At 63.2% G+C, this 27,460-nt stretch overlaps 1 protein-coding gene across 1 annotated transcript; it reads right to left on the bottom strand.

Annotated features, from left to right (window-relative positions):
• On the bottom strand, positions 1-27,443 carry MMEL1 (membrane metalloendopeptidase like 1). Its single transcript, XM_036227873.1, has 24 exons — positions 27,185-27,443; positions 25,264-25,427; positions 16,296-16,373; positions 15,562-15,621; positions 14,388-14,549; positions 14,053-14,133; positions 10,993-11,088; positions 10,494-10,612; positions 9,952-10,017; positions 8,722-8,856; positions 8,550-8,639; positions 6,397-6,533; positions 5,987-6,080; positions 4,555-4,683; positions 3,976-4,074; positions 3,414-3,497; positions 3,018-3,121; positions 2,658-2,716; positions 2,133-2,252; positions 1,484-1,617; positions 1,318-1,383; positions 748-843; positions 319-395; positions 1-240 (listed from the first exon to the last, which is right to left on the bottom strand). Exons 2-24 carry the CDS (start codon positions 25,415-25,417, stop codon positions 141-143), a joined length of 2,340 nt encoding a protein of 779 aa, XP_036083766.1. The 5' UTR covers positions 25,418-25,427; positions 27,185-27,443; the 3' UTR covers positions 1-140.
• Positions 27,444-27,460: the final 17 nt, after the last annotated feature.

Raw genomic sequence — 27,460 nt, forward strand, 5'->3', positions numbered from 1 at the left:
CGGGCGCGGAGGCAGGGCGCAGCGCGGATCGGGCGCGGGACGCGCGCCAGGCGCCGCCGGCTGCACCGTCTCCGCGCGGACCGGACGCCGCGGCGGCGGCGGCAGGTGGGCGTGGGCCGCGCAGCGCGGCTCGGCCTTGGCTACCAGACGCGGCATCGCACCTCTGGGTGCATGGGGGTGCCCGGGGCGCAGTGGAACGCGTCCGCGAAGGCGGCCAAGTTCTGCAGGGAGCCCAGCACCCTGCGGACCGACAGAGGGGGCTTTAGACGGCGCTGGCCGGGGCCGGGCTGGGGAGGTGGGGGCGTGGAGGCCACTTGCCTGTACTTAAGGGGACTGTGGACATCAGTCTTGATGGACTGGACCGCGAACTCTGGCCGGTAGGAGCCGCACCACACCTGTGGGCGGACGAAGGGCGTGGCTGCGAGACGAGGTGTGGGAGAGGGGCGGGCCTCGGCGATGGACGAGGAATAAGGGGGGACCTGAGCGATCGAGGAAGGGGAGTGGTCTCCTTTCTCTCTAGGCACGAAGGAGTCCGCCAGTCTCAGGCTGCTGTGTCTTGGGGAGGGGGCGGGAAGCCAGCAGGTTCCCCCCTCCCACCCAGCGTCTCCTCCAGGAACCCTTCCAGGAACCGGCCATTTCCGGTTCTGCCCGGCTTGCCACCTGAGGTACCCCGCGGTGGAGGCCCTCCAGAGACGGGAGTGGGGAGCCAGTGTGGGGGCAGGTGGGAAGGGGACTCGCGGCTCCTACCTGGGCATAGTTGATGAAGAACAGCTGGTCGTAGGTCATATCCAGCCCTGGCAGCTGCCTGTCCTTGCCTCCTTCCGCTGCCCACTTCAGGTAGGCCTGCGGGCACCACAGGGGTGCTGGCCTGCACCTGCCCTCCTCTCCGGGGCAGAATGAAGGCCTGTGCCTGGTGCGGTCCTGCCCCCTTCGCTTAGGGCCCTTTGAGCGCCCGGGGCAGGGGCTCGCCACCTTGCTCAGTGGCCATCTAGGCGCCCGCACTGGCCGGGCTCCCTGCCCACGCAGCCTCCCCACATGGCGCCCACCTAGAATGAGCTCCTGATGCCCCGTGCCTGAGGCTGCAGGAGTGTGTGGCGACTGTCACGGTCTCACTTGGGGTTGGACAGTGGCCTCCATCAGTGTGGAGGGCTCAGCTCCGGTTGGGGTCATCCCCGCCTATGGCCAGGCAGGCTCCCCAGGGCACTGCTGCCTCTCAAAGCAAATGGCCAGGGGTCCCACGATGCATCTTGGCTTGGGCAGGGACAGGGGAGCAGTCCCTGCCATGCCGAGGCCCCCATCCCAATCTCCTTGACCCACCTTGTATGCCTGCCGCACCCCTCCATTGTCAGCAATGTTCTCCCCAAGTGTGCTGAAGCCGTTCACCTGCACACAGGAAACAGGATGGCGGGCAGCACCCCCACCGGGGCGGGGCTTGGTCTGGGCGGGGCCTCGGGTGGGCGTGGCGCGCCGAGGGCGGGCTCACGTTCTGCTGCTCCGCCAGCTCCCAGGAGTAGTTCCCGTACTGGTGGATCATGCACTCCGACTGCTTCCGGAAGTGCTGGGCCGAGAAGTTGCTCCACCAGTCCAGCATGTTGCCGTTCTTGTCGAAGTTCCGGCCTGGGTGGGGACAGAGGCGGGCTGTCTGGCCTCCCCTGCCTGTCCTCTGGGGGGCCTCAGTGACCAGAGCCCACGTTGGTTAGCAGAGAACAGGCCCGCTCAAAGCGTCTCGGAGCCTCTGTGGTTCAATGGCCCTTCCTGGTGTCCAGACTCTAATCTCTGGGTGAGGGTGGGCCTGGTCCCTGGGGACATGGGCTGCTCTCGGAAGGGGCCTGTGGTCAAGCTCTGTGAGAGAACCAGCCTACTCGGGTTGCAGTTGGAGCCCCTGGGCCTGGTCACAGGCCACTAGAACCAGGCAGGGTGGCCCTGCCCGGCCAGGGAGGGGGGGGGAGGTCAGCATGTCAGACAGTCACAGCCCTGGGTGGAGGCTGCTGGCTGCCCTGGAATGACACCGAGCTGGGCTCTGTGGCAGGTGGGGACAAGGAGCTTCTTCACAGGAGTCCCCTTTAGGGCCTGCTGCTCAGCGCTGGGGCGTGTGGCTCGGAGGGGCCGCGGTGGCCGTGCAGCAGCCGTACCATTGTCGTCAAAGCCGTGGGTGATCTCGTGCCCGATCACCATCCCGATGCCCCCGAAGTTCAAGGCCTGTGGCTGCTCCTTGCTGAAGAATGGCGGCTGGAGGATCCCCGCAGGGAACACTGCCCAGGGCGGGCGGGGGACAAAGAGTGAGCCGTGAGTGCGCCTCGTGTGTGCCAGCGTAGCCCCACAGCCTGGGGGGCAGAGATCACGACCCGCCCTCACTTCACAGACGAAAGCTGAGGCTCAAAACGGGGCAGGGCCGGGGTGTGCAGGGCCCGGACCGAGGCCAGGGTGTCCCCGCCTTTCCATGCTGCCTTCAGGGAAGGCGTCTCTGCTGCTTCTCCCGAAACCCTCCCACCCTGATCACAGGCAGGAGGGCAGGTTCCTGCAGGTGGGAGAGTGGCTTCCTTCGCCGCTTCCGAGAGCAGGCTGGGGGTGCCCCCAGGAGGAGGGGTGGGGGCTGCTCACTGCAAGCCCACCTTCGGCACTGGAGGGGTGGGGCGGGCGGCGAGGGGTGAACGTACCGATCTGGTTCCGGTTGGGGGAGTAGAACGCATTGACCACGGCGGCCCCGATGATCCAGCTGGGAGAAACAGGTTGGTCATTGGGCACCCAGCCTCTTCTGCAACCTTCCTCCTGGCCCCCTACCTGGCTGACTAGAGACCACCCTGAGGGCCCATGCCCCGGGTGGCCAGGGTGCTACTGACAGCCAGGGCAGGAGCGGGGCCAGTCCAGGGATCAAGTGACCAGGACCAGGGGGGAGATGGGGATTCTGAGTCAGCCCCAGCCGCACCCCCCCCAGCTGGCCTGGTGCCCCCAGCCCCTCCCCCCCTGCTAGCCTGGCGCCCCCAGTCCCCCCTCTGCCCCCCCACCATGCCACTCACAGGTTCTGGTCCACCTTCTCCCGCAGCTTCTTGAGGCTCCGCTGGGCGCCAGCCTTGAGGTTCTGCAGGCTGTTCTCAAAGTACAGGTGCTCGGAGAAGTTCAGCTGCAGGAGAGGGGCGGTCACTGCCGGGCCTTGGGCCGTGTCCGCAGGGGCCCGCGGAGGGGGGAGGTCAAAGGTGGATGGGTTGGCCTGAGTGGCCAACAGGTTCTGGCTGCAGAGGGAGGGGTCGGGGCCCAAACCTGGCTCCGCACATTTACACATTTATACGTGTCTCTGAGACACTCCTTCGCCCCAGGCCTCCTCCGATCCTGATCCTTCCCAGCCCGTAGGCCTGCCCCAGGCAATCAAGGGCGCATGGGCCACAGGGGCAGGTGGGGCTGGGGGAGGGGCGCACATTGGAATACTCTTCGTCCAGGTGCTTGTTCTTCTCGTCCAAGATGTAGTCGGGATACCCGATCTGCTCCCGCATGCTCATGGCCTGGGAGGAGAGGTGGGGTCTGCAGCTGCGCCTGCCCCTCCCCGCGGATCCTGGCTCTGCCCCTCGCCGTGCAGGTCCGGGGCTAAGGGGCTAGGGACTCGGGCCCTCACTGCAGCTACGAGGAGGTTTAATGGGTACAGGATGTGGAAGGGCTCGGCCCCAGGACAACTGGTGCACCTGGAGGCCCGCCGGGGGTCTGGCGGGGTGAGGGGCGGCAAAGCCGGTTCTGTTTGGCACGTTAGCGCAGAGGGGCTCCTGTGGGTCTTGGCCTCACTGCTGGTGCGCTGCTCCATGCGGCCATGGCCCCCCACCCAGGGTGCTGTGGGTCTCCCAGGACGGGCTTCCAGGGCTGGCTCTGACCACAGTCCTCGCTTGGGCCAGCTACCCCCCGTCTCTGACCTCACGCTGCAGTGGGCAAGTTGGCCAATGGCCGCCTCCGCGTGCAAGGCCCCAACCTGGGCACTCAGCGCCCACCCACCTTCTCCTGGGCCTTCTTCTTGGACTCGGCGTCCATCCAGCGCAGCTCGTCCAGCGTCTCCACAAACACTGCCCGCACTTTATCGATGAGCTCTCTGACCTGGGGACCGCCAGCACCGGGGGCGCTGCAGGGGTCTGGTCCGAGGCGCGGGCCCCACTGCAGGCTTCTCAGCGCGTGGCGTGGGGTTGGGGAGGGTGACCCAGGGGCTGGGTCTCTACCGCTGTGCTTTGTCCTAGGGGACCTAGGGCCTCCCCCAGAACTCACACCTGTATCCCTTCCCAGGCAGCCTGCAGCGTGGGGGTGTGGGTGGCTGATACCTTACTAGGGGCCATAGGCGCGGATGGGCGAGGCTTTCGCCCCCCCGCTGCCCCGCCCCGACCTTGTGTGGTGGGCACCAGGGGAAATGTGTCCCCACCCACTCCTGTAACCCGAGTGCACATGTGCTGCTGGCGAGCACACGATCCCTCTTGGGGACCCCGGAGTCACAGTGCCAGGTGGTGGTGATGCGGCCCGTCCCATGTCCGCGGGGGCTGGTGCCCCTTCGGGGCGGGGGGTTGCACAGGGTCGCGGAGCACGCACCACGTTCTTGCTGTCTCCTGGGAAGGCGGCCTTGACGTACAGCGAGCCCACGGCGCTCTCCATGTTGCTGTTGACGTAGCTGACGCACTCCCGCCAGCGAACCTCCTCCACCGTGGTGCCGTACAGCGCCTGGCGGTCGCGCATGCGCGCACGCGTTCGTGCCTTCGCTCCCCCCACAACACCCACCTCCCGGTTCTGGGACTCAGGGGCCCACGGGCTGGTAGGGGGCATGGGACGAACTCAGACACTCGCCTCTGAATGCTGCGCGCAGGCGAGGGGAGGCCGAGTTTGCAGTTTTGAGGTGGGGGTCCTGAGCAGGCAGGGAGTGGGGCCTTCACCCCAGGGTGGGCCTGGGGGTCCTACGTGGCCCAAGCTCTGCCTTGTCCCCCGTCCTCACCACCCTGGCCTGGCTGTCCGCCCAGATTCTGCTCTTCAGGACTCCAGCCCCATTCCCAAAGCACAGGGCGAGTCCGGCTCGGCCCCGGGGTCTCTGGGCCCCGGCTTCCTCGTCACCCAAGTGGCAATGAGAATGTCTGCCGATCCTTCCCCAGGGGTGCAGGGGCGCAAGACGGAAACGTCCCCATCCGGCCCCTGCCCCAAACCTCAGCCCAGAGCTCCGCCTGGCATCCAGCCACACCTTTTGGGGCCTTGGGGTTTTCTGCCCCCTGATACGTCACTGTGACCCTTTCTCTTCCCTCAGAGCTCCAGGACTCGGCTCCCTCCTTGATGCTTGGCTGGTGCGTCTCCCCACCTGGCTCTTGAGAGCAGGTGCCTGGACTTGCCCCGCCTGCTCTGCCCCCGCCCCCGCGGCAGTGGGGGCCTCGGAGTGCCCCGGCTCCGGGGTCCCTCATCCTCCGTGTCAGGTACAGATGCCACACCCGTCTGGCGCCAGCACCTCGGCACCTCCCCGGAGCCATGCACTGCCCACACCCTTGTCTAGCGCCCTGCCGGTCAGATGACGGCCCTCACTCCACTGTGCCGCCCTCCCGACTCCACAGCCCTGCAGGTCACTGTCCCAACAGCCGCCGTGACCGCAGGGCCTCTCCGCGGGTCCCCTGCCTCCACTGGGCACCCCGCGCCCCGCAGCCAGAGTGACCACACAAGCAGCACATCAGACCGGTCCTGGCTTTTCGCACTTGGAGGCCTTCCCGCGGTGACCCACGCTCTGCCTGGATGGCCGCCCCTGCCCCCTCCCCCACGGGCCGGGGCCTCTGCACCTGCCGTCCCGGCCTCGGGCCTGCATCGCCCTTCAGGTGTCCAGCGTCACCTCCCGGGAGAGGCTGTCCCGCCCTCACGCCAGGCTTGTTGGTCCCGAAAGAGCAGATCTCGGGGCTGCTGCCCACCCCCCGCTGCCTGCTGCCCGCGGCTCCTGCGTGGCGCAGACCCCGGTGCCCCGGCCGGGTCGCGGCCGCCCCCGCGCGGCTGCACGTACCTTGCGGTAGTTGGCGCGTGCGTCCCGGAACCGCCGGCTCAGGCTGCTAATGCGGTCCAGCACCAGGCGCCAGACCAGGTAGTTCTGCAGGGTCCTGTGGGCGGCCGCGGGGCCGGGCGGGGACAGGCGAGTGCTGTTTGCTCTCCAAGCAGGGGGGTCCGGGTGGTGGGGAAAACCTCCAGGACGGCCCCCACCCACGCACCCCGGTACAGTGGGTACAGTGCGTCTGCCTCCGGACGCGCGAGGTGCCTCTGAGGAAAGGCTCCAGGGGCCGCTAGCTAACATGCGTTTCTCCATGTCCTTCGGGCCTCGGAGCCGATGCTCCGTGGTCTCTCCCTGGGAGGGGGCGCTGCTGGGACGGGGGCAGAGCAGGGGCAAGGACGCTTCCTGCCACCTTCCCGGGGCCTCACCTGGCTGAGTAGAGGTCGATGATGTCTTCCAGGTTCTGGAGGTAGGGGGTGCCGTAGACCACCACTTCTTCACCCTGCAGCATCTTGATTTTGACAGAGGACAGCACGGATTGTATGAAGAGAGTCCAGTTGAATCCCTGGGGAAGGAGGGGAGGCGAGAGAGGGAGGCACAGCGCCTGGCCTGCGAGAAACACAGCCCCCGCCCAAGAATGCTCGCGAAACCTGCACAGGTGATCGGAACCAGGAAAGAGACGGGCGACATCACTACGGAGCCTAGGGACTGGGAAAAGAGGAGAGGTCCTGCCGGTATATTTGGAAACGTAAATGTGATGGATGGAGAGACTCCTGGAAAAACACACCTTAGCAAAGATGATTAAAGACAACATGGAAAATATGGTCTTATTTGTAATAAACCGGATCTTTAATTTGAAATATTCCCACATAGAAATTCCCCGACCTGTCTGGGTTCCAGTGGATACTACGTGACTGCCAGCTTACTGAGACTTCCCAGAGAAGAGTAAAAGGAAACTCCTTTCGCCTTGATTTACGGGGTAGGAGTGACTTTCCTACCAAAGTAAGGGTATTACAAGAAAATAGTAGGCCAGTCTCGTGATCCCCGACAACAAAAACTATAAGCAAAATGTTAGCGACCAGAATCCATCCAGACCTGGGTAAAATAGATAACATGTCACAGCCAAGTTAGATTCATTCAAGGAATTCAGGTTTGGTGTAACATTTGAAAAATCAATATATTCTGAATAAGGGAGGACAATCTCTTTGGATAACTCCATAAAGGAGGAAAATCATGACGATCTTAGTAGATGCGGAAAGGCATTTCGTCAAAGTAGCCATCTACTCACGATGAAAACTCCTTATCGGATTAGAACTAGGCAAGTTCCATAATCTGATACAAGGAATCTGAATAGCCGTGGCAGCGGACACGACACGTGGCCGTGGCACGTGGCCGTGGCACGTGGCCAGCTTCAGGAGCGCGTGGTCGGCTGCCGTGACCTCGCACTGGGCCGGGCGTCTGAGCCAGTTCAGTGAGATGCATCAACGAAAGTGGAGTCAGTGAGACTTGACAGGGAAGAAATAAAACTGTTTCTTTTCACGGAGGCTGTGGTTTTGTGTGCGTCTAATCTGAAAGGATCCACGAGGTGGCAGAGGTGATGTGTGCGGGGCAGTGTCTGCGCACTGGCAGCAGAGAGACTCATCCTTACTGCAGCCACGTGGTGGCGGGCGGCCGGGTCGTGGGAAACGAGACCAGGGGAACAGAGCGTGTTCAGACACACACACACGCACACACACACACACACAGGGGCACACACACAGTGACACCCAACACACAGACTCGTGTGGACACACTACATGACGCACACGGACTTGACCTGTAAACACAGGTGGCCTGCAGAGCAGTGGAGGGGGGGGTCTCTTCCATAACTAGTGCCGGGTCACCCGACCTCTGTACGGAAGAGCAGAAACGATCCCTACGTTGCTCCCTACGGGGCCGACCATAGACCTAAGCGACCTTGAGGGGGCAAAGATTCCTCAGCAGCACCAAGGACACTGGCCACGCAGGGCAGCTGGGCCCGTCCTCCGTAAGTCGATGAAGTGGACTCTTAAACCTGGTTAAGAGGCAGGAGCCCGCCCTGCTCCCTTCGCCCTGGGCCCGGGCCTGACCCTGACCTCCGCCCTCTGACCCACCCCAGCTGCCTGAGGCGAGAAGGCAGACTGCTGCTCCTCCTGCGGGCTCCGCGCCTGTGCACCGGACAGCGGGGAGGGGACGCTCCTCAGCCACAGGCAGCCAAAATGTGGCCAGAGCCGTGCTGGGGGCCTGAGCAGCACTTGGGGACAGAGAGCCCTGACTCGGCCGTGTTAACAAGCCCTCTCAGCCCGCTTCCTGCTCAGAAAGCTGAGATGGTCACAGCAGCCACCTCACAGGCGGGATGGCCGCGCTCCCGGACAGCCCAGGGGTGGACACCTGCTGCGTGCTGTGAAGGCGTCCCTGTTTGGTGGCCAGTTACATGGCTGCCTGCTCAGGGTCGGGCGCATTTCTGATGGGAGCGGCAGGAACAGGGGCGGGGGGGGGCCGGGGTCTGCCCTGGCGGCACCGGGCGGTGGGGGAGGCGGGGAGGAAGGGGGGGCAGCCTCACCTTCAGGCTGAACTTGCTCTGCAGCTGCTCCACCTCCATCCTGTGGTACAGGGCGGTGACGTCGTGCCTCTCCTCCTGGGGGGCCGTGGCCTGCACCGGGTGGGGGGCCAGCGGTGACGAGGGGCGGTGCCAGGGCCCAGGGCCTCCCCCCCCCCCCGCGGGCCGGACTCACGTTTGCAAGCTGCGTCTCCAGCTTCAGCACCTGCGCCATGTCCTCCTGCACCAGGTAGCTGTTCTCGGGGAGGTTCATGTCGGCCCTCAGCATCGTGGCCACCGACACCATGAACTGCAGGTAGGCCTCCCGCACCTGGGCCAGAGGACGCGGCACGGAGTGGGGCGGCCTGGGCAGACTGGGCCCCCACGGAGCTCTCTGTGGGGGGTGGGCGCGTGACACAGAGCAGGCCCCAGCAGGCAGTAGGCGGGGCGGCTTTCAGGCTGTGGCACCCCCCCGGCCCGGCCCTCGGCTGGCACTCACCCTCCCCTGGGTGCACCGCCCATGGGCGCCCTGTGCCTGGGCCCCGTGCCCAGGCCATGCCCAGACAGCTCACGGCCGAGCGCCCCATTTCACCCCTTCCTGCGTGTGACCCATGTCCCCGAGGTTCCAGGGACGGGGCCTATTCCGCTGGACCGCGCGGCTGCAGCCAAAGCGCTAGCACACAGTAGGTGCTTCGCAAAGGTCCAGGGCTGTCGGGTGCCGGGGATACATGAGGGGCGGGCTGCCCTGGCCACGCTTGCCTCAGCCCAGGGAGGCCCCACCGAGACCTGCCGCCTCCGTGCCCCACTTGGGGGGGCCGTCCGGGCTGCAGGCAGGAACCAGAGGGGCCGCTGCAGCTGCTCGGCCCGACCCACGGTGTGGGGTACGAGCCCTTCCAGACGCCCAGACCCTGCTGCCCTGCGGTGGGTCCCTGGCCTGGTTCTCCAGCCCCGCTATTGACCACGCTCGTCTTTTCCCTTGGCTGGCCCCACCCTCCACTGCCTGGCTCACGGCCCCCTCTGCCAGGAGGCCCACCATGTTGCTTCCCGGCCTGCCTGTGGGTCATTTCACTCTGCCCCTGGCTGGCCCCGGTCCTGCCCGCCACTGCTGGGCTCCTTATTTCTCTCCTCCCTGGAGGCGGCAGCAGAATGGCCAAGCGGGGAGGCCCGGGGCCCTGGTGCCTACGTCCAGCCCTCCAGGGGCCCCGCAGGAAGCCACTGCTGTGGCCAGTGACGTGGGCCTGGCAGGGTGTGCCTCTCGGGGCTGCCGGGCTGAGCCGAGCTTGTCCCTGAGGGTTTGGGGACACTCCTACAGCGTGAATGGTGACAAAGCTCGTCCCCAGCGCCAGGCCCCACCCATGCAGGTGCAAGCCGTCCAGCCGTGGGGGCGGGGTTGTGCGGGGGCGGGGGGCCCGTCTGCCGGACTCACCTTCCGGTTGCTGCCCTCTCGGAAGTAGTACTCTCTGGACGGCATGCCCAGGCTGGGCTGGTCAATCTGCAGACACAGAGGCTGTGACTCTGGGCCTGGCCGGGGTGGGTGGCAGCCCCCTCCCCTCCCCCCAGGACCCAGAGGGGTGATGTTGGGGTGGGTGCCCGCTGGGTGAGTGGTCGGTGGCGGGCAGCAGGCCATGGGGGGAGGGGCGTGGGCTTCTGCAGGGAGGGGTGTGCGTTTGCCACACGGGTCCCTTTGGCCTCTGGCTGTAGCCAGGGCTGCTTCTCGAGGTCAGGCTTCCTGTCCGGGCGCCAGAGGCGGGACAGCTGGTCCTGAGAGCCAGCTCAGCACCGGGACGTCTGATCAGGACGGGGGCTATCGGCAGCCGGGCCCCCAAAGCACGGATGTGGACTGGAGCAGGCCCGGGGGCCACGCCTGGGCTCAGCCACCCCTCGGGCCTCGGCCCTGGCCCTGTCCCGGCTGAGCCGCGAGAGCCCCAGCCAGGCGAGGACCGGCCCGGCGCGGGGCGCCGCACGTACGTAGATGATGTGCCGGCTGGAATCCTGGTCGTCGTTCCAGACGAAGAGGTCGATGAGGACGCGCCTGTTGAACTGCGTGTTCATCACGGCCAGCTGGTGCTCCAGCTCCCAGGTGGGGCCTGGGGGTGCAGCGCCCGATGCTGGAGCCGGCCGGGCGCCTCGTCGCATGGCGGACCCAGGCCTCGGGGACCCAGGCCTTGGCAGGCCACAGGGAACTGCCGGGCCCTGGGAGCAGCAGGGTGCGGGGGGCTGCCAGCTGTGGGTGCGCCCCCCGCCCGCCCACCGATGTGGGGCTGGGCCAGAGCACAGGATGCAGAGCCCACGCCCGGAGCCGGGATCCCTGGGTTCCAGGGCCGGGGTCCGAGTCCTCCCTAGGGTCTGGGAGGGACCAGCTATGGGTAGACCACCTCCTGCTGGGCACAGTCCCCAGCACGGGCCTGGGAGGCCTCGGCTCCAGGGCCCCTGTCTGTGCTCGGCCGCCCCCAGGCCTCGGCCTTACCTACGGTGTCGTTCCACTTGTCCATGGCCACTGGCCAGCCTCCCACCGCCGCTAAGATGTCCAGCAGGGGCTGAGAGCCTCGCTTCTCTATCACACCTGGCAAGGGAGGCAGTGGGCGGTCACCCGCCCAGACAGCCGGTGGGTGTGACACCCGCCAGCACACAGACCCGCGGGGATGTGTCGCGCCCGGCTCAGAGCCCAACCTCGCCGTCAGACTCTGCGGCACGGAAGGGCCCGGAAGGAGCAGAGACGGGACGCGGGCGCGAAGGGGGCGTGGGGCTTGATCGAGGCACAGGCACCAGCAGGACAGAGGGCCTGCGGGGAGGCCGGGCCGGGCACCTTCTGCGGGGACCTTCAGCATGTGAGCGGTGGCGGGTGAGCCGGCCTGAGGGAGGCCCTGCAGCCGAGACCAGCTCAGAGCTGCCCAGGGGACACACTGGGGGGCCTGGCACGGGGTGGGGGACGGTCCGCATGGGGCTCCAGCATGGGGCAGACCGAACGCACTGGACAGAGCGTAAAACGTCACTTCCCAGGGCAGCGACAGGAAGCTCGGGAGAACCTGGCGCAGATAAGTGAAGGTGGGAATGCAGAGGGCGGGGACCGCGGGGAGGCCCCGGACGAGAAGAGCGGGGCTTCCGGGTGGGCAGGGGACGGGGCAGCCTCCCTGGGGAGAAGGGGCTCCAGCGGGCCCTGAAGGGGCGTGCGCCCAGGAGCCGGAGGCACTGACGGAGGCCACGTCCCTCGTGCTTGGTTGTGGCCCCCGTGGCCCCTCCGGCTGGCCCTGGTTCGGCAGCAGGGACAGGGCTTGGGGAGCTGCCGCCTCGGCTGATTGTTGCAGGGGCACTGGCTCGGCTGCCAGGCCAGCTCTCTGAGCTGCCGGGTTGGCTTCCTCGTGGAGACTGGGTCAGAGCTGTGTGTTTACACGCGGTCTGGCCACTGTCCTTCCTACACTCAGTCCCTGGGGCCAGAGCCCTGTACGACAGAGACCACGGGCAGTCTCCTCCCCCTGGTGGGCGCTGGCCACACTGGACGGCTGACCTTCAGTTTTCATGGGGAGGAAACAAGATGAGCCTGGGTGTGTGCAAGCTGGGGGCTCATGGCGGCACCTCCACACAGCTAGGGCCCCAATGGGCCACGCTGGCAGGTACGTGAGAAACAAGTTGCCCCCCCAGGACACCCCTGGGAGACCAGCCAGCCCTGAACCCCAGGGAGGGGAAACTGGCTCCCAGAACCAAGGCCCCCAAGTGGGGGCAAAAAAGGGGCTGGCGAGTGGGGCCCCAAGTGTGTAAGTCCCCTTCATAGGTACCGAAGTACCGAGAAAGCAGACAACATACATGTGTGCATACAGGCATATAAACACGTGCATACACATGCAAGGCACGCACACAGGTAAACACACACGGGCATGCATGTACACACAGGCCCACATCTGTATACACAAACACACATGCACACACATGCATATACGCACACATGCATGCATATGCAAGGCATGCGCACACAGGCATAAACACACAGGCATGCATACACACAGGTGTATATCCACACATGCATACACATGCAAGGCATGCACACACAGGTGTGCACACACATGGGCGTGTGTACACATGTGTACACACAAGCACACATATACATATGCACACAGGCATGCACACAAATACACATATATGCCCATACATGTATACACACACAGGCATATACGCACACAGATGGGCACACACACACATGGGCATGTGTACACACAGGCACAGATACACACACAGGCAACTGCAAAGGCGGCGTACACACACACACACACACACACACACACAGGCTCTCTCTGGACCAGACTTCCCTCAGCCTGAGCCTCCTCCTGGGCCCGTCTGTGCCCTTCCCTATAAAGCCCAGTTTCACCGAGAACCCTGCTGAGTCGCTTTACCCAGAACTCTCCACCCTCCACATCTGGTCCGCGCCCTCATCCCCCACTGTCCCCAGGTGACGTCTGACCCTGGCCGCCTCCAAGAATCCCGATCTGCTGGCTTAGCCAGAATCCCCCGCATTCCTGACACCCGCTCCTAGCTGTGGCCCCCTCCTGCCCAGGCTGTACTTGGACTTGAGCACACGTCTCTTCCCCACGTAAAACCCCACCCAGTGGACCCCACGCCGACTGGGATGGCCCGGGTCGTCTGCCAGCCCACTTTAGTAAGTGTCAGGAGTCATGCTCTCACACACACACACGCACACATGCACACATGAACACACATATACACGCACACACACATGCGCCCATACACGCACGCACGCACATACACACAGACAACACACATGCATGCGCACATACAAATAGGCACACACTAGTGACACACATGAACACATATGCACACATACACACACGTGCCCACACATGCATAAACCCACATAATACATGCACACAAAGATAGGCACGTGCACACATGCACACACATGCACACAGATAACCACACATATACACGTGCACATATATAGACACAGATGCGCACATGCATATACACAAGTACATGCACGCACATTCACACATATTCATACAGACACGTACACATGCACACACATGCATACACAGACACAGGCACACGCTTTTCCTGGGGCTCCCAGGCAGGCCTCTTGCTGTCCTCTTGCTGAACAATGCGGCCTGCGCTGGGCTCAGGAGTGAGTGGGGTCAGGAGCAGCTGCCCATAAGCCTGTGCCCCGTGGGGAGCCTGCACCCAGTGGCCGGGGGAGGGGTGCGCAGCTCACGGCCCTTCTGGCCTGAGGCCTGAGCGGGGCCCGTTCCTCCACACTACACTGCAGGGGCCAGGCGGCCTGGAGCAGAGCCAGTCCTGGCAGGGCAGCACCCCCATACCTGCGCTTGTTCATGCAGGGGGTACCCCCACACTCTTGTTCTACAGGGGGACACCTCACACTCTCATTCTGTAGGGGTTACCCCCACATTCTCATTCTGCAAGGGGCACCCCACTCTCGTTCTGTGGGGAGGAACCCCCACACTCACTTTCATTCATGCAGGGTGGCGCCCACCCTTGTTTGCAAGGGGCACCCCACACTCACTCTCGTTCATGCAGGAGCGGTACAGCATCTTCGCCTTCTGCACGGCCGGCCGGTCCTTGCTGGTGGAATTCTCCAGCACCCCTGTGGGCCAGGAGAAAGCGGGACGGAGGCCTACGTGGCTGCTGGGGGCCAGGTCAAAGGTCCCCACGCGCTCACCACTCTCAGGGAGAGGTGGTCCCTCTGCAGCCCCTGGGCTTTTATCCGGCGGGAGCCCCACTCCCTCGAGCCGGCCAGACAGAGGAAGGCTCAGCCGGCCGTCCCCACGCCGCTGCTGCCCTTGGGTGGGGCAGAAGTCCCATCTTCCCCGGGCCCGCCCCGAGACCTGGCTGGCTCACGTTTGAGGATGACCTCCAGCTTGTCGCGCAGGATGTCGAAGACGCTGTAGCGCGAGTTGGTCTCGGGGATCACGTGGTGCCGCAGCCAGCCCCCACATGCGTACTGGTAGAAGTCATCACAGGGCTCCTGCTGCAGGTCCATGTTCTGCAGGATCCGGGAGGCTGCTCGGCCCCAGGGGTTGGGGGAGGGGAGACCCAGTTGTGGACACCAGGAGGGCTGTCCGAAAATCACTCCGGAGCCACATGCCCTCGGGAGCTGTTGTCACCTGCCCTGACCCTCAGTGAGGTCGGAAGCAGGGCGTCTAGGGCCACCACTGATGAGCCACATGACTGTGAACCCTGTGACCTCTCTGACCCTCCAGGTGGAGGGGAGGGGCTGGTGGCCCTGATCCACGAGGAGCTCCTAGCCTGACCCTTTCTGCCCCCACTGTCCCTGGAGCCCGTGTCCTCGGGCTGGGGGGAGGGGCAGCTCTTACCCATCTCCAGGGTCGTTTCTGTTAGAGGAGATGAATTTGCCTGTACCTCGAGTGTGCAGGGACAGTGGGGGCCGTTCCCGGCTGCACCCCCCGTTCTGGACCCTCCACCCAGGGGCCCCCATTCTCTTCCGCTTGGCTGGGGCCTCGCGGGCAGCACCACCACGAGCACCCACCGTCCGAGCGTGGGCAGAAAAACCACACTTCTGAGTTTCCTCACTCGCGTTTCCTCACAGTATTTTCACTATTTCTGTTTATTTTGTTTCGTTTGTTTTTTTGTTTTTTGTTTTTTTTTAAATATACAAGTAGTTTAAGAGAAAGCCCTGGGACAAAACGTGGCTGCGGGTGTGCATTTGCGTGGCCTTCTTTCCAATATAAATGCAGACGAGAGCCCCTGGGTCCAGCGAGGACAGGGGCCTGAGCAGGCAGGGGAGGCTTGCTGGGTAGGGGCAGGGAGAACCCGGGCCCGAACCTGCTTCCTCCAGCCGCTGCAAGGCCTCGTTCTCGGCCGGTCCACCAGCCCCAAAGCCCCTCAGCCACTGGCCTGGGCCCCGTCTCGGGGCCGCCCCCCACCCTCGTCCATCTCAGGAGCCCCGCGCCACCGTCTTGGCCCTCCCTCCCCCCACCTGTCTTGGGCCCTGCCCACCGTCTCGGGGGCCCCGCCCCTGGGCAGGGCCAAGGGAGGTGGGGGCGGGGCTTACCTGCCATCACACAGCCGGGGGTGGTGCACAATTCGTCCTTCTCATTGGCCGGTTTGATGGCTGCAGGCAGGCAAGAAGCAGAGTGAGCGCGCGCAGAAGCAGGGTGGGCGCAGGTGGGCGCAGGTGAGACAGGTGGGGGGGGGGCGGTTGGGGCCGCGCCTCCACACCACCCCCAGCCCCGGTGGGAGGTCCAGCCTGGGGCTTTGAGGGCAAGTCCAGAGGGCTGCCCCGTGGCCCGAGGTGTTGAGAGAGGGTGAGCCTCCTTCCGATGGCCCCCTGCAGTGACCTGGGCGCCTTCACACCCCCCGCCTCCACCGACCCTGCAGCGGCCCCAGGCCCTCGCGGCCGAAGCGCTGCGCGCTCCGCCTGTCTCAGCCCTGTCTGCCCAGCCAGCTCTCACCCCGGCGGGGGCAGCTCCTGCAGGCAGCCCGCCTGCGCCGCTGGGCTCTGCGCGCCCGGCGCCAGCGGGTTATGTGCACGCGCAGCGTCCGAGCCCCGCGCGCGGTGCGACTCGTGCCGCTTCCCGGTACCCGGGGGGCACACGGCCCGCAGCAGGTGCTCAGGCCCCGACCCTGCCACTGTCCTCTCTCCCCACGGGACTGCGCGTGTCCCGCGCACCGCCCACCCGCTGCCATGAACCGGCTGGGCCGTGGGCTCCCTGCCCTCCGCCGAGCGCCGGGGAGGCGGGTTCCCACGGCCCCTGAGGGGTGTGCTTGACGGGGTGGCAGGGCTACCTCGGGGTTCTCGTTCTACAGGGGTCTTCTCCTCCTGCGAGAAGCAAAGCTGGCCAGTAAGGAGCGGCAGCTGCCTCCCTGGGGAGAAACACAGCACTCAGCCCTCACCTCCGGCCGCGCCTCGGCGGGCACTGGCGTTCTCCTGAGGCGCTGCAGTCCCGGGGCGCTCCCCGGCTCCCTGCTCGGGGTGCAGCCCCTCCCCTCTGAAGCAGGGCTGGTCACCAGGGACCGGGCACACGGGGACCGCAGCACAAGCCATCTCTGAGCTGCCCTGGCTTGCCAGCCCACTCCCAGGCCCTCCCCACCTGGGGCCCCCAGAAGGTTCCTGAGGCAAGGCTCCCCCCCCCCCCCGCACCTCCAGAAAGTCCTTCCGACTCCCTGTCCCACCTCATGCAGGGCGGGCAGCTCTCCAGGTCCTGCCAAGGCAGGGACAATGGGCTCCTTAGGGAAAAGGGTGTGCTGTGGGGTCGCTTTCTGACCCACTGGCCGTCCTTGGCTCCAGCCCCCGCCCTCACTATTGGTGACACTGTGAAGCCACCCTCCCTCCCTCATGCACTACGTGGGAGGGGCACTGCCTGGCCAGCATCAGGGTCCCCCAGGGTGGACTGGGGACTCGGAGAAGGGAGAGGAAGGAAGAGGAACGAGGCAGGGGAGGGGAGGACCAGGCAAAGGCAGAGGGACCCCAGGCCCCGCCACCTTCAGAGCCCGCCGCGGCCGAACTTCCCCACCGAGAGGCTGCGGACGCCTGGTGGGAGGGAGGGGACGGGGCTGGCCACAGAGTCCTCAGAGGGTGTGGGCTGCCTGGAAAACGGGGGGCACTCTCCGGGTCCGGCCACTGGCAGGGGCGGGCACGAGGCACGTGGTCTGGGGCGGGGGTGGCGGGGGGTTTCTCTCCACCGCTGGTCGCTGTGCCTCCCTCATCCACCCACTAAGCCACACGCGCCTGGCGCTGGGCCCCGGGGATTCGGCATGAGTCGACCCGACCCCCCAGGAGCCCCCGGGAGCCCCCGTGCGGTGGAGACGCAGAAGCACGGCACTGCGCGCGCACGGGGCAAACCCGAGCCCCCAGCCTCGGAGAGGAGAGTGCGGTCCCCGGACCAGGACCAGGAACGGGCGCAGAGGTATGTGGGTGCCGGGTCCCCGCGCTGTCTGCCGACCTCAGCAGCCCGGAACCTTGGGACGAGAGACTAGACCTGGCACCTCAAAAGGCCACACCCCCAGGGACAGCCTGGACGAAGAGAACGAAGCTGGAAGACACGCGACTTGATTTCTGCGCGTGCGCTAAGGCTGCCAGAGGTCAGGACGGCGGAGACGCGAGGGTCCGTGTTGCAGAGCTAAGAGGCCCGAAACGGACCCACGCGAATACCGCCGGCGACTGGTCCTCGGCAAAGGCGTAAAGGCGATTCGGCGGAGGCAGGAGAGTCACCCAGGAATGTTCCCCACGGAAAAGTGCACACCGCGTGCCGGAGCGGACCAGGACGCTGGGACTCAGACCTGACGCCTTACACGAAAGTGAGCACCCAGTGAGCCACAGAGTAAACATGACATGCAAAGCCGTAAAACTCCGGGGAGAAAACAGGAGGAAATCTACATGACCTTGCACCTGGTGATGACTTAGAAAATACAACGCAAATCGCACGATCCGTGAAAGAAAATAATTGATGATTTAGACTCAGTTAACATGAAAAACTTCTATTCTGTCAAAGACTTGTTAAGAGAATGAAAAGATGAGCCACACACAGAGAGAAAATATTTGCAAACGTACATCTGACAAAACTCTTGTATCCAAAAGATACAAAGAAGCCTCGACTCTCAACAGTGGGGAAAAACATCTTGATTAGAAAATGGGCCAAAGATACGAAGCTAGGCCGCCAACGCAAAGACAGACACAGCTGGAAAGTAAGCGTGTGGAAAGGTGCCCCACATCGCTTGTCGCCAAGGAACCGTAAACTAAAACGACAGGTGTGAGGTCCCACTGCACACCTACTAGAATAGCCAGCAAAGCCCGATGGTATCGCCTGCCGGGGACGTTCAGAGCAGGGGGACTGTCGTGCCCCACTGGTGGGGACATCGCCTGGGAAGACGGTTTGGCGGTTTCTTTCAGAACCAAACCCAGTCGTGCAATATGACCCAGAGATGTTGCTCCGAGCTGTTTGCCCAACTGATTTGAAAACTGACGTCTATGCAAAAATCCGAACGAGAATCTTTACAGCAACTGTCTTCATCATTTCAGAAAACTGGAAACAGCCCTAAGGTCCTTCAGCAGAATAATGGATAAACTGTATTACAACTATACCATGGAATTACAATTCAGGAACAAAAATAAATGAGCCATCGAGCCACAGAAAGACGCGGACGAGTCTTCAGTGCGGATTCCTAAGTGAGAGAAGCCGGTCCGAAAGAGCTGCCCACAGTGCGATTCCCATTATGCGACATTCCGGAAAAACAGAACTGCGCAGAAAGTAAATAGCGATTGCCGGGAGCTTGGCCGGAGCGCAGAGAGGGGTGGTTGGTGGGTGCAGGGCAGGTGAAGGGAAGGGATGTTTAGGGCCGCGAAACTGTTCTGTATGGTGAATGTAATCTACGAGGCATGTGTAAAAACCCAGGGAACTTTGCGGCACGAAGAGCGAACCTCACGTATGCAAAACCTAAAACCATTGCTGGGGAGGCCAGGGCATCCTCGGAGGAGACGCAGCCCGAGAATCTTACACGTGCGAGAACTGTGTGAATAACCTCGGTGATGGGGTGGTGGGTAGGGCCTGACCTCGGTGGCTTTGGACGCGAGGCGAGCCTGGAGCCTGACGGCGCTGCACCTGCGTGCTGTGCTCCAGGCGGCGACGCTTCCTGCGGGACCCATGTACCGGTTCTGAAACCACCACCCGTGTCCATCGGAAACGAGGCGGCCGGGCTTATCGCCGTTGGCGTGGAAGGGGACGGACGAGCAGGGGGAGGAGGCGGGGCGGGTCCCAGTGGCGAAGGCCTAGAGCCGCAGATGCCGGGGTCGCCTGCTGTCTGGCTTGCTGCAAGTACAGATGATCATGAGAAACCACCAGACGGATCCCAGTCGAGATCCTGAGCGTCTACGGAACGCCTGGCCTGTCCTCGTCACAGTGTCACAATCACAAACAAACAGGAAAAACCACAGGGGCGTCTGAGAAACCGTCTCAGTTGAGGGGAGCCCGGGAGCGTTGACACCTAAATGCGGGGCGGGCTCCTAGGGCAGAGAAGGCCACGGGCGGGCCCCCGGGGCGCAGGCTTGGTTAACGGCAGGGGAGCAGGGTCGGTTCGGGCCCTGTGACAAATGTATCGCACCAATGTCGGGTGCCAGTAACGGGGCGGCAGGGTGCGGGGCGTGTGGGAACTCCGCACTACCTTTGCAATAGTCCTAAATCTAAAACTGCTCCCTAACATTTTAGATTAGTTTCAAAATGACTCCAACAGAGGATCTGAGGCTGGGGGGGGGGGGGACAATATTCGGTGGCTTAGCACATGTGTAGCAGGAGCCCCAGAGGACAGACACCGTGGGTCAGGGCAATCTTCGAAGAGGCAACAGCCAAGGAGGTTTCAAAACTGATGAAAGATACGAACCCGCAAATCCAAGAAGTGCTGCGTGTCCCAAGCAGGAAAAAATACAAAGAAACCTACACACACAGCAACATCACAGCCGAAGTCTTAAGGGACGAGAGAGAGAGAGAGAGAGAGCGCGCGCGCCCCGGGAGCGGTCAGGGAGGAGGCGTTGCATCCGGGGGTGATGACCGTAGGAAGGCGGCTGGCCTCTCATCACGGGCGGAGGATGTGTCTCCACCACACGCACCGCAGCGAATGCGGAAGAAACGCCTTCCCACGGAGAGAAGGTAAAAGCAGCTGGAAACCCAGAGGGGCGGGAGGGGGTCACGAGCCCAGAAAGGGGGAATGCGGGGGAACGGGGTGAATGCAGTGTTTTAAAGGCCCAAACGATGCTTCCGATGAGTTTGCTTCCAGCCTGGTCAGACGCGTCCAGAGCAAATGACCACCACCGAGGAGGCAGGTCCACGCCCTCGTCCAGTCCCCGCATCTCCCGGCGAGGCTACCACCGCCTCCCGGGGATGGGGGAGGGGCGTCCCTGGGGTGAGACCGCCGGGTGCCCAGCTGGGGCAGTCACCTGCGGACCCGTGGGCTCCCGAGGCCGTGTTTCCGAGCCCCGCTTCCCCACGCTGCCCTGCAAGCCCCATCATCACGGAAGCTCGAGCGATTCGCCCTTCCCGTCTCCCCGAGGACACCCCGACGGGGGGTGGGGCGTTGACCCACGCCACCGCCAGACGCAGAAGGTGGGCTGCCGGGCCCCAAAGTCTCCCTCGAAATCTTTGTTCCTCCAGCAAGAGACAAAGCAAAACGGCAAAGCCCTTTCGAGGCGAATGCGAAATAGAAACGACGCCTCGCTCTCCTGCTCCGCGAGGCGGCGGGAAACGGCCCAAGGCGGTTTGTCCTCCATCTCTGGAAGGGAGGCGGTCGCGGGAGACCCAACCGGCACGGTGTCCGCCCCGGCCCTTCGCATCTGCTCGAGTCCATTCGGCACTGTTTCCACAAAGACTCTGCACCGACAAAACAACTTCGACATTTCCCCTGAAAGTTTTGTTCTCTCCTAAAGGCCAGCCTCGATTTAAACAAGCCGCTGCTTCTCCCTCCCTCTTTCCCTTTCCCGTCTCTCCTCTCGCTCTCTCTCAAAATAAAACACAACCAAAAAGGCCTGCGAAGGGCTTCGCGGGGAGGGACGCGGTCCCTGCGGAGTGCTCGCCGCGGGCTCCTCGCCGCGCGCGTGAGGTCGGTGGCCGTGTGGGCGAGGCAGCCCGAGGCCGGGGACCTAACTTCGAGCAGCGCCAGACGTGTTTCCACACGCACACGTGTTCCCCAGAGGGCGCGGGGTCCCCACGGGGAAAGCCAGCGCCAGCGTGAATTCACGTTTATGACGAGACGAGCTTCCGGGAGTGAGAAGCGACTAACGGCCGAGGGTCCCGCGGATTCCGTATTTTGGAGTTATCTGAGCCAGACGTGTGGAAGGCGACGTCGGGGGTCCCAAATCTCAGCTCCTCTCTGCATCCACTCCCTGACCATGTGACTTTGGAGCTGTTCCCAAAGGGGCACAGGATATCCCCCCCCCCCCACACTGTGGGGTTGCCCTGTGTCTTGCTTTGGCCACTAGAATGAAGCCAAATGGCTTAATGCACTTGGGAGCCTCGGTCCTGAGAGGCCTGTGTGCTTTAACCGGCCCGTTCGAGCGTCTGCCAGGAGAGGGGTCTGCCCACGCCTGCTTGCTGGGCCTCGTAGGGGGACGAAGTCCACATAGGACACCGAGCCAGACTTAGACCGGCTGCTCCCAGCCGCCCCGTGGGTGCGTCTCACGATAAACAGTTGCCGTGTTATGCCCCTGAGTTTTAGGGTGGTTTTTAAGGTGGCGATCGCTAGCTGATGCGGAAAATAACCCAGGTATGCTCGAGATAGTAAAAGAAACAAAGTAATTGAAAACAAGAGCAAGAAGCACTTGTAAAGAACCAACCGAAAGTTCTTGAAACGACGACGACAAAATATATGGTTGCTGGGATTTAATGTTTAAAAATGCAAAACGGATGGGTTAAGTAGCAGACGTAACAGAGCCGAAGGGAGATTCAGTAAACTGGAATGCAGTTCTGAAGAATTTACCCAGAATGCAAGGCAAAGTCAAAGAGATGGAAATGCTTCCCAATGACGCGGAGGGCGGAGTGAGGAACATTGAGCGCGGCCGCGATCGCGTAATCAGAACGTTCGAAGGAGAGAACGGAGATCGGGCGGGAGACATAAGCACAAGGTCGTGGCTACGATTTCCCAAAGCAAGACGTGTCGCTGGTGGTTAGATGCAGGAATCACAGCAGAGCTAACGCAGGGGATGCACAGCTGCACCCCTCATGGTGAAGAGGTGCGCGGGGGGGGGCGGGGCGGCCCACTGTTCAGGGCCCCAGCAAGGACCTCGGCGAGGGGGCGACCATGGTGTCTGGGGGGTGTCATTCAGCCAGACCGTGAACAGCATGCCAGATGCTTTTCTAGGTGTTACTGGTACGTCAGATTATTGAACACTCGAGCGAGCCCCTAAGGCTGCACTACGTGATAGTCTTTCATACAGATAAGGAAACTGAGGCCCAGAGGTGTGAAGGGCCACCTGGCTGCGAGGCGAGGGAGCGGGCCGGCCCGGCCAGGCTGTCAGACTTGGGAAGCCAGGCATCACCACACCTTCGGGTGCCGCCCGCGACCTCACACTAATGAAGACAGAGGGCCCAGACCCAGTTCAGAACACGAGAAGGCACTCCAGTCCAGGGGCCGGCAGGATTTTTCTGTAAAGGGCCGAAAGCGAGTATTTTAGGCTTTGGTCCACATACGAACTGCCTCACCCATTCACTGAGCTCTCATAGCATGAAAGCATCCATAGACCACATGTAAATGAATGGCGTGGCTGTGTTCTAATAAAACTTTATTTATAAAAGCAGGCAGTGGGCCAGATTTGCCAGCGTCTGCACCAGACCATGAACAGGGCTGCGTCTGAGAAGCAGAATTCCAGGGGGGCCGGGAGCAAGCGCAGAGGACTGTATCTCCCACTGTAATTTTACAAAAACGTTTGATTTTCTGAAAAGGATTTATCTATGACTTTTAATATAACAAATATTAAAACAAAAGAAGCTAAGGTAACCACAAAAAGGATAGGAGGAGAAAAATCCCAAGCTAGTTGAGGGACAATAAAATGAAAAAATAATAGCTCGATCCAAAAGAAGGCAAGAGGGAGACGTGCCAGTCATCGGAGCAAGCGCAGAGCCTAGACCTTCCAGGTAAGAGACAGACGTCAGGGCCGGGCCATTTTCTGTTGCAAGAGACACATCTAAAACTACGGATACAAAATTTCAACAAAAAAGAATAGAAAAAGAGACAAAGCAAATGCTAATGAGGATGTATGTATTATGTTCATATTAGACACAAAAATTTAAAACAAAACAGAATTTAAGGCAAAAAGCATGGTTGAGATAGAGAATGTCAGTACCTAATTATATGTGCTGGTAGGTATGCGAATTCTAAATTTGTACTCGCATCATAATGTCGCCTTAGAATGGGTAAGTTGATACCGGACATAACTACAAGGAAAAATGGATAGTTCTCTAGGGCAAGATTTTAACACACACAGCTTTCAACAATTGAAAAGTCAAGAAAATTAAAAAAGCAAACACGTAGATTTGGTTCATCCAACGGATACATCTATATCTATGTTTGTATCTATTCTGTATCTCCACACTCATCTAAGTTAGGGGCCGGCGTACTCCGCAAGCACACTTGGGTTACTTGTAAAGCTGACCACCTGTTAGTCCTTAACAAGCCTCAGCAAACATCAAAGAATCCGCACCCCATAAGCCGTGGCTTCTGACAACAATGCAGTTGAGTTAGAAACCAATTTGTAAAAAGTAACTTAAAATCTCCATGCATCTGGAAATGAAAAATAAGAGAGTTCTAAATCATTCATGAGTCAAAAACTCAGAGTGGAAATGAGAAAATCCTTAGATAATAACACTGCACATAAACCCCGCCACGAGCCCAACCAGCAGCGAGGCCGTGAGGTCCTTTCTGGGCGCCGGGGCGCAGGGTGCATGGGACGGTGCAGAGGGGGAGGCAGGCTGGGCAGGGAGCGCCCTCCTGTCTGGCGGTCTCTGCTGCTCTGCACCACCCAGGCGAGGGTGGGGCCCCCCTGCACCCAGAGCTGGGGTGGGTGGGGTCAGCCCTGTCCCTAGGAGGCCTCTAAGCCGCGTGCTTTGAGCCTGGGGAACCCTGAACAGAGGTTTCCCGGCGTCTGGGCTCCCCAGGGGTCTCTGGGCCACGGGTGGCCCGTGGCGCTGGCAGCGCCTGTCTATCCTGGCAGCGGACCAGGAGGGGCGGGAGGGCGCAGCGGCCTCGCGGGGGGTGGGGGGTGGGGGTGGGGGTGGGGGTGCCGACCACATCCACAGGCTGCGCCCCTCCTGGTTCGCAGAAACGGCCTAGCGCAGGGATGGATGCGGATGGTCCCCAGCGGTGGGGACGGGCTTTGGCCCGTGAGGGGACATTCTAGTAATAAAGGCTGAGGTGCCCGATTGTCGGGAGTACAGAGAGGTGAGTGTTTCTGCGGACGCTCCTGAGTCGTGAGACCCCGTCGCGGCAGGAGCACGCGGCACCTGCCGGCAGGTGTTCGCCTGATGTACACGCCTCCCTGCCACCAGAGGCCAGCAGGTCGCAGCGGGGGCTGACCCGGCCGCCCGGTGCCCAGGTGCCTCCGGTGAGCCCCCGCCTCGGCCCCTGATCTGCGCCCCCACGCGGCCTGGTGGGGGACAGCGGAGGACGCCGCGCTTCGGGGTGTTCCCGCAGGGCAGTGGGTGGCCTCGCCCCCACCTCTCCGGGACCCCAGTCCGTCTCCCTCCCGCCGTGTGTTGGAGAAGCCGCGAGGCCCCGAGACCCCGGCCGTCCGCGGGCCAGGGGAAGAGGCCGCCAGCGGTGGCCATGGCGGCGGCAGGAGGCGCCGGGTCCCCAGCGCGGAGCGCGGGCTCCTGCTGCTGGGCTGGCCGGGAACTGCAGCGCGCGGGGCGGCGGGGCTGCGCCTCGGGCCGCGAGGGGAGGGGGCCGCGCGAGGGGGCGGGGGGCCCGCTGTGCGGCAGCGCGGCAGTCCCGCCGGGGCCCGCGGGCTCGGAGCCTGCAGAACCAGCGGCGCTCCAGCCCGCGCCCGGGCAGAGCCTTCTGGAAGGGGCCCGCGCCCCCCGCAGGTCAGTGACCCTCCGGAGGCCGCAGCGCAGCCCCGCAGCCGCCGGTGCCCAGCGAGACCCCGCCTGCCCACTTGGCACGGCCGGCTCCTCCGGGGGCGGCCGCGCAGACCCTTCGGAGGCCGGGTGGGCGTGAGTCTCTGAGAGCGGGGTGCTGGGGGGACGGGCCTGGGGGAGGGGGCGTCCTCACTCACCTCTGCTGTCGGCGTAGAGGAAGCCCAGGGCCACCAGGGCGCCTGTCACCAGGAGCAGCAGGAACAGTAGCCCTCCTTCCAGGAAGCCTGGGCGCTTCTGCCCTGCGGGGCGGGCCATCTCCACCATCCCCACCGGCCTTTCCGGCTTCCCCATCGCCAAGTCTCTAGAAGGGGCCGGAGCACAGCTGAGCCACAGCAAGGCCAAGGGCAGCGGCAGCGTCCACCCGGGGCAGGGGAGGTGCGCTGCGGAGCCTCCGAGGCCCTGCCCCAGGCCGGAAGGGCCGGACGCTGGTTGGGAGCAAGGGCCGGGTCCTTTCGGGGTGCTGGGTCCCTCTCTCCATTGCCCAGCGCACACCTGGCCCAGAGTCTGTGTTTTCACACCCTTCCTGGGCTGGAGGCGCCGAGTGCCTGGGGCCCCCTGGAGCCGGGGGCACCCCAGTCTCTTCCAGAAGTCGGCCTCTCCCAGCCCGCTCTGGTGGGGGCTGGTCTGGGGACCACTCTGCGCACAGCTCGGTCCCTGTGCCAGACCCAGGAGGCCCAGCTCCCCTGCTTGTTGAGGGGCTACTGCAGGGGAGCCCGCCTGGGGCACACTCACGCATGCACATGCAGGTGTGTGCATGCACACAGGTGCTTGTGAGTTGTGTGCATGTGCTCTCACACATGTGTGTATGCATCTGCATGTGAGCCTTGCACATGTGCATGAGTGCACGTGCATGAGTGTGCATTGCACACATGGGTGAGCGGTGTACATGTACACGTGCGGATGCATGCAAACATGTGTGCACACACTTGCATGCCGTGCACATGTGAGTGCACTGTATGTGTGGGAATGCATATGCATGTGCTCCACATGTGCATGCGTGTAAACACGTGCACGCGAGCACACACTTTGCATACGAGTCGTGCACATGTATGAGCGAATGTGCACTGTGTGAGTATGCATGTGTATGAGAGTGCACGTGCTCCTTTGTGTGCGTGTGTGAGCATGCACTGGTGTGAGTGTGTGTGTTCCTGTGCGTGGGGTGGCGTGAGGATGTGTGTGTGGCTGTGCATGCACTCGTGTGAGCACGTGTGCGTGCGCGTGCATGCACTGGCGTGAGCGTGTGTGTGTGCGTGTGTGTGCACTCGTGCGTGCGCGCACCTCCTTTGCTGGCACTCAGAGCCCTGCCCTGGAGAGCCGCTTGGGCACCTAGGGAACCGCTGGCCACTCTCCGCTCAGGACTGGCTCGTGGCCCCGGTGTCTGGGCCCTGGGGCCCAGTATCTAGGAGAAGCTCGAGGACACAGGCCATGTCCTGGCCGAGGCAGGGACGTCTGGCTTCTGAGACCGCCCCGGGCCAGCACCCGAGGGTCTGCCTGCGCTTGGCCCTGACTCACAGGGGGCCTTAGACTGGGCACCTGACACATGGCCCCACGCTAGAGGGGAAGCAGGGCCTGCTCAGGTCTCAAGTCCCGTCCGTCAGCTGTCGCATGGCCCCGCCGTCCTCCCCGCCCTGGACCCCTGCCTGCTGCCTGGCCCTCGCCCAAAGCCCCCGCTCAAGATCACTCGCAGCGAGGCCTTCCCCGGGTCCGGCACTCACACGGCCAGCCCCGGCCCCCGTGGCCCTGATCCAGACAGACACACGCCTCTCATGTCCATTTCATCATCGCCAGGGGCAGGGGATCCACGTGCGGGCCCCAGCACGGGACCGTGCCCAGCAGCCCGAGGCACCGACCAGCATTTGTCACGTGAGTGACCGTGGACGAGTGAGCTCATCGCCTGGACGGGACGGGCCCGGCCTCGGCCTGGCGTCCGTGGCTCTGGCCCCCGGTCATCTCAGTTTCATGAGGACGAATGAATTCGCCTGCTCGTTCTGTCAGCCTCATCTGTCCTGCTGGCTTCTAGGGACTCCCATGACAAAAAGGCACATACGCGATACAAACCTTCAAGTCGAGGGCTGGGGGCAAAGCCAAGCTTTGTGCTAGAGACGCAGAAAAGGGGTCGCCGAGGTCCCCACCGGTGGCCTGTCCGGGCTGATGTGTCCGCAAAGATGGGGTCCTTTCCTGAGGGGACTGTGCCTGGTCGGCAGCCACCTGCCCCGGGCACAGACGAAGCTGCACGTAAATGCCGTGCCTGTCCCTGGGAAAGGGGCTGGGCGTGTGGAGGGCGTTGGCAGGGTGCCGCCCAGGGCGCCGGCCCGGCCCAGCTCACCTGCAGGT

This window comes from Rousettus aegyptiacus, unplaced genomic scaffold (genome assembly GCF_014176215.1).
Source record: "Rousettus aegyptiacus isolate mRouAeg1 unplaced genomic scaffold, mRouAeg1.p scaffold_m13_p_1, whole genome shotgun sequence".
Taxonomy (NCBI): domain Eukaryota; kingdom Metazoa; phylum Chordata; class Mammalia; order Chiroptera; family Pteropodidae; genus Rousettus; species Rousettus aegyptiacus.

Coding starts and splice junctions, on each gene's coding strand:
- MMEL1 (XM_036227873.1), bottom strand. CDS start 25,417: ATGGGGAAGCCGGAAAGGCCGGTGGGGATGGTGGAGATGGCCCGCCCC. Junction 10,018..10,493: donor CCAGCCGGCACATCATCTAC/GTACGTGCGGCG, acceptor CTGTGTCTGCAG/ATTGACCAGCCCAGCCTGGG. Junction 396..747: donor TCTTCATCAACTATGCCCAG/GTAGGAGCCGCG, acceptor GTCCGCCCACAG/GTGTGGTGCGGCTCCTACCG.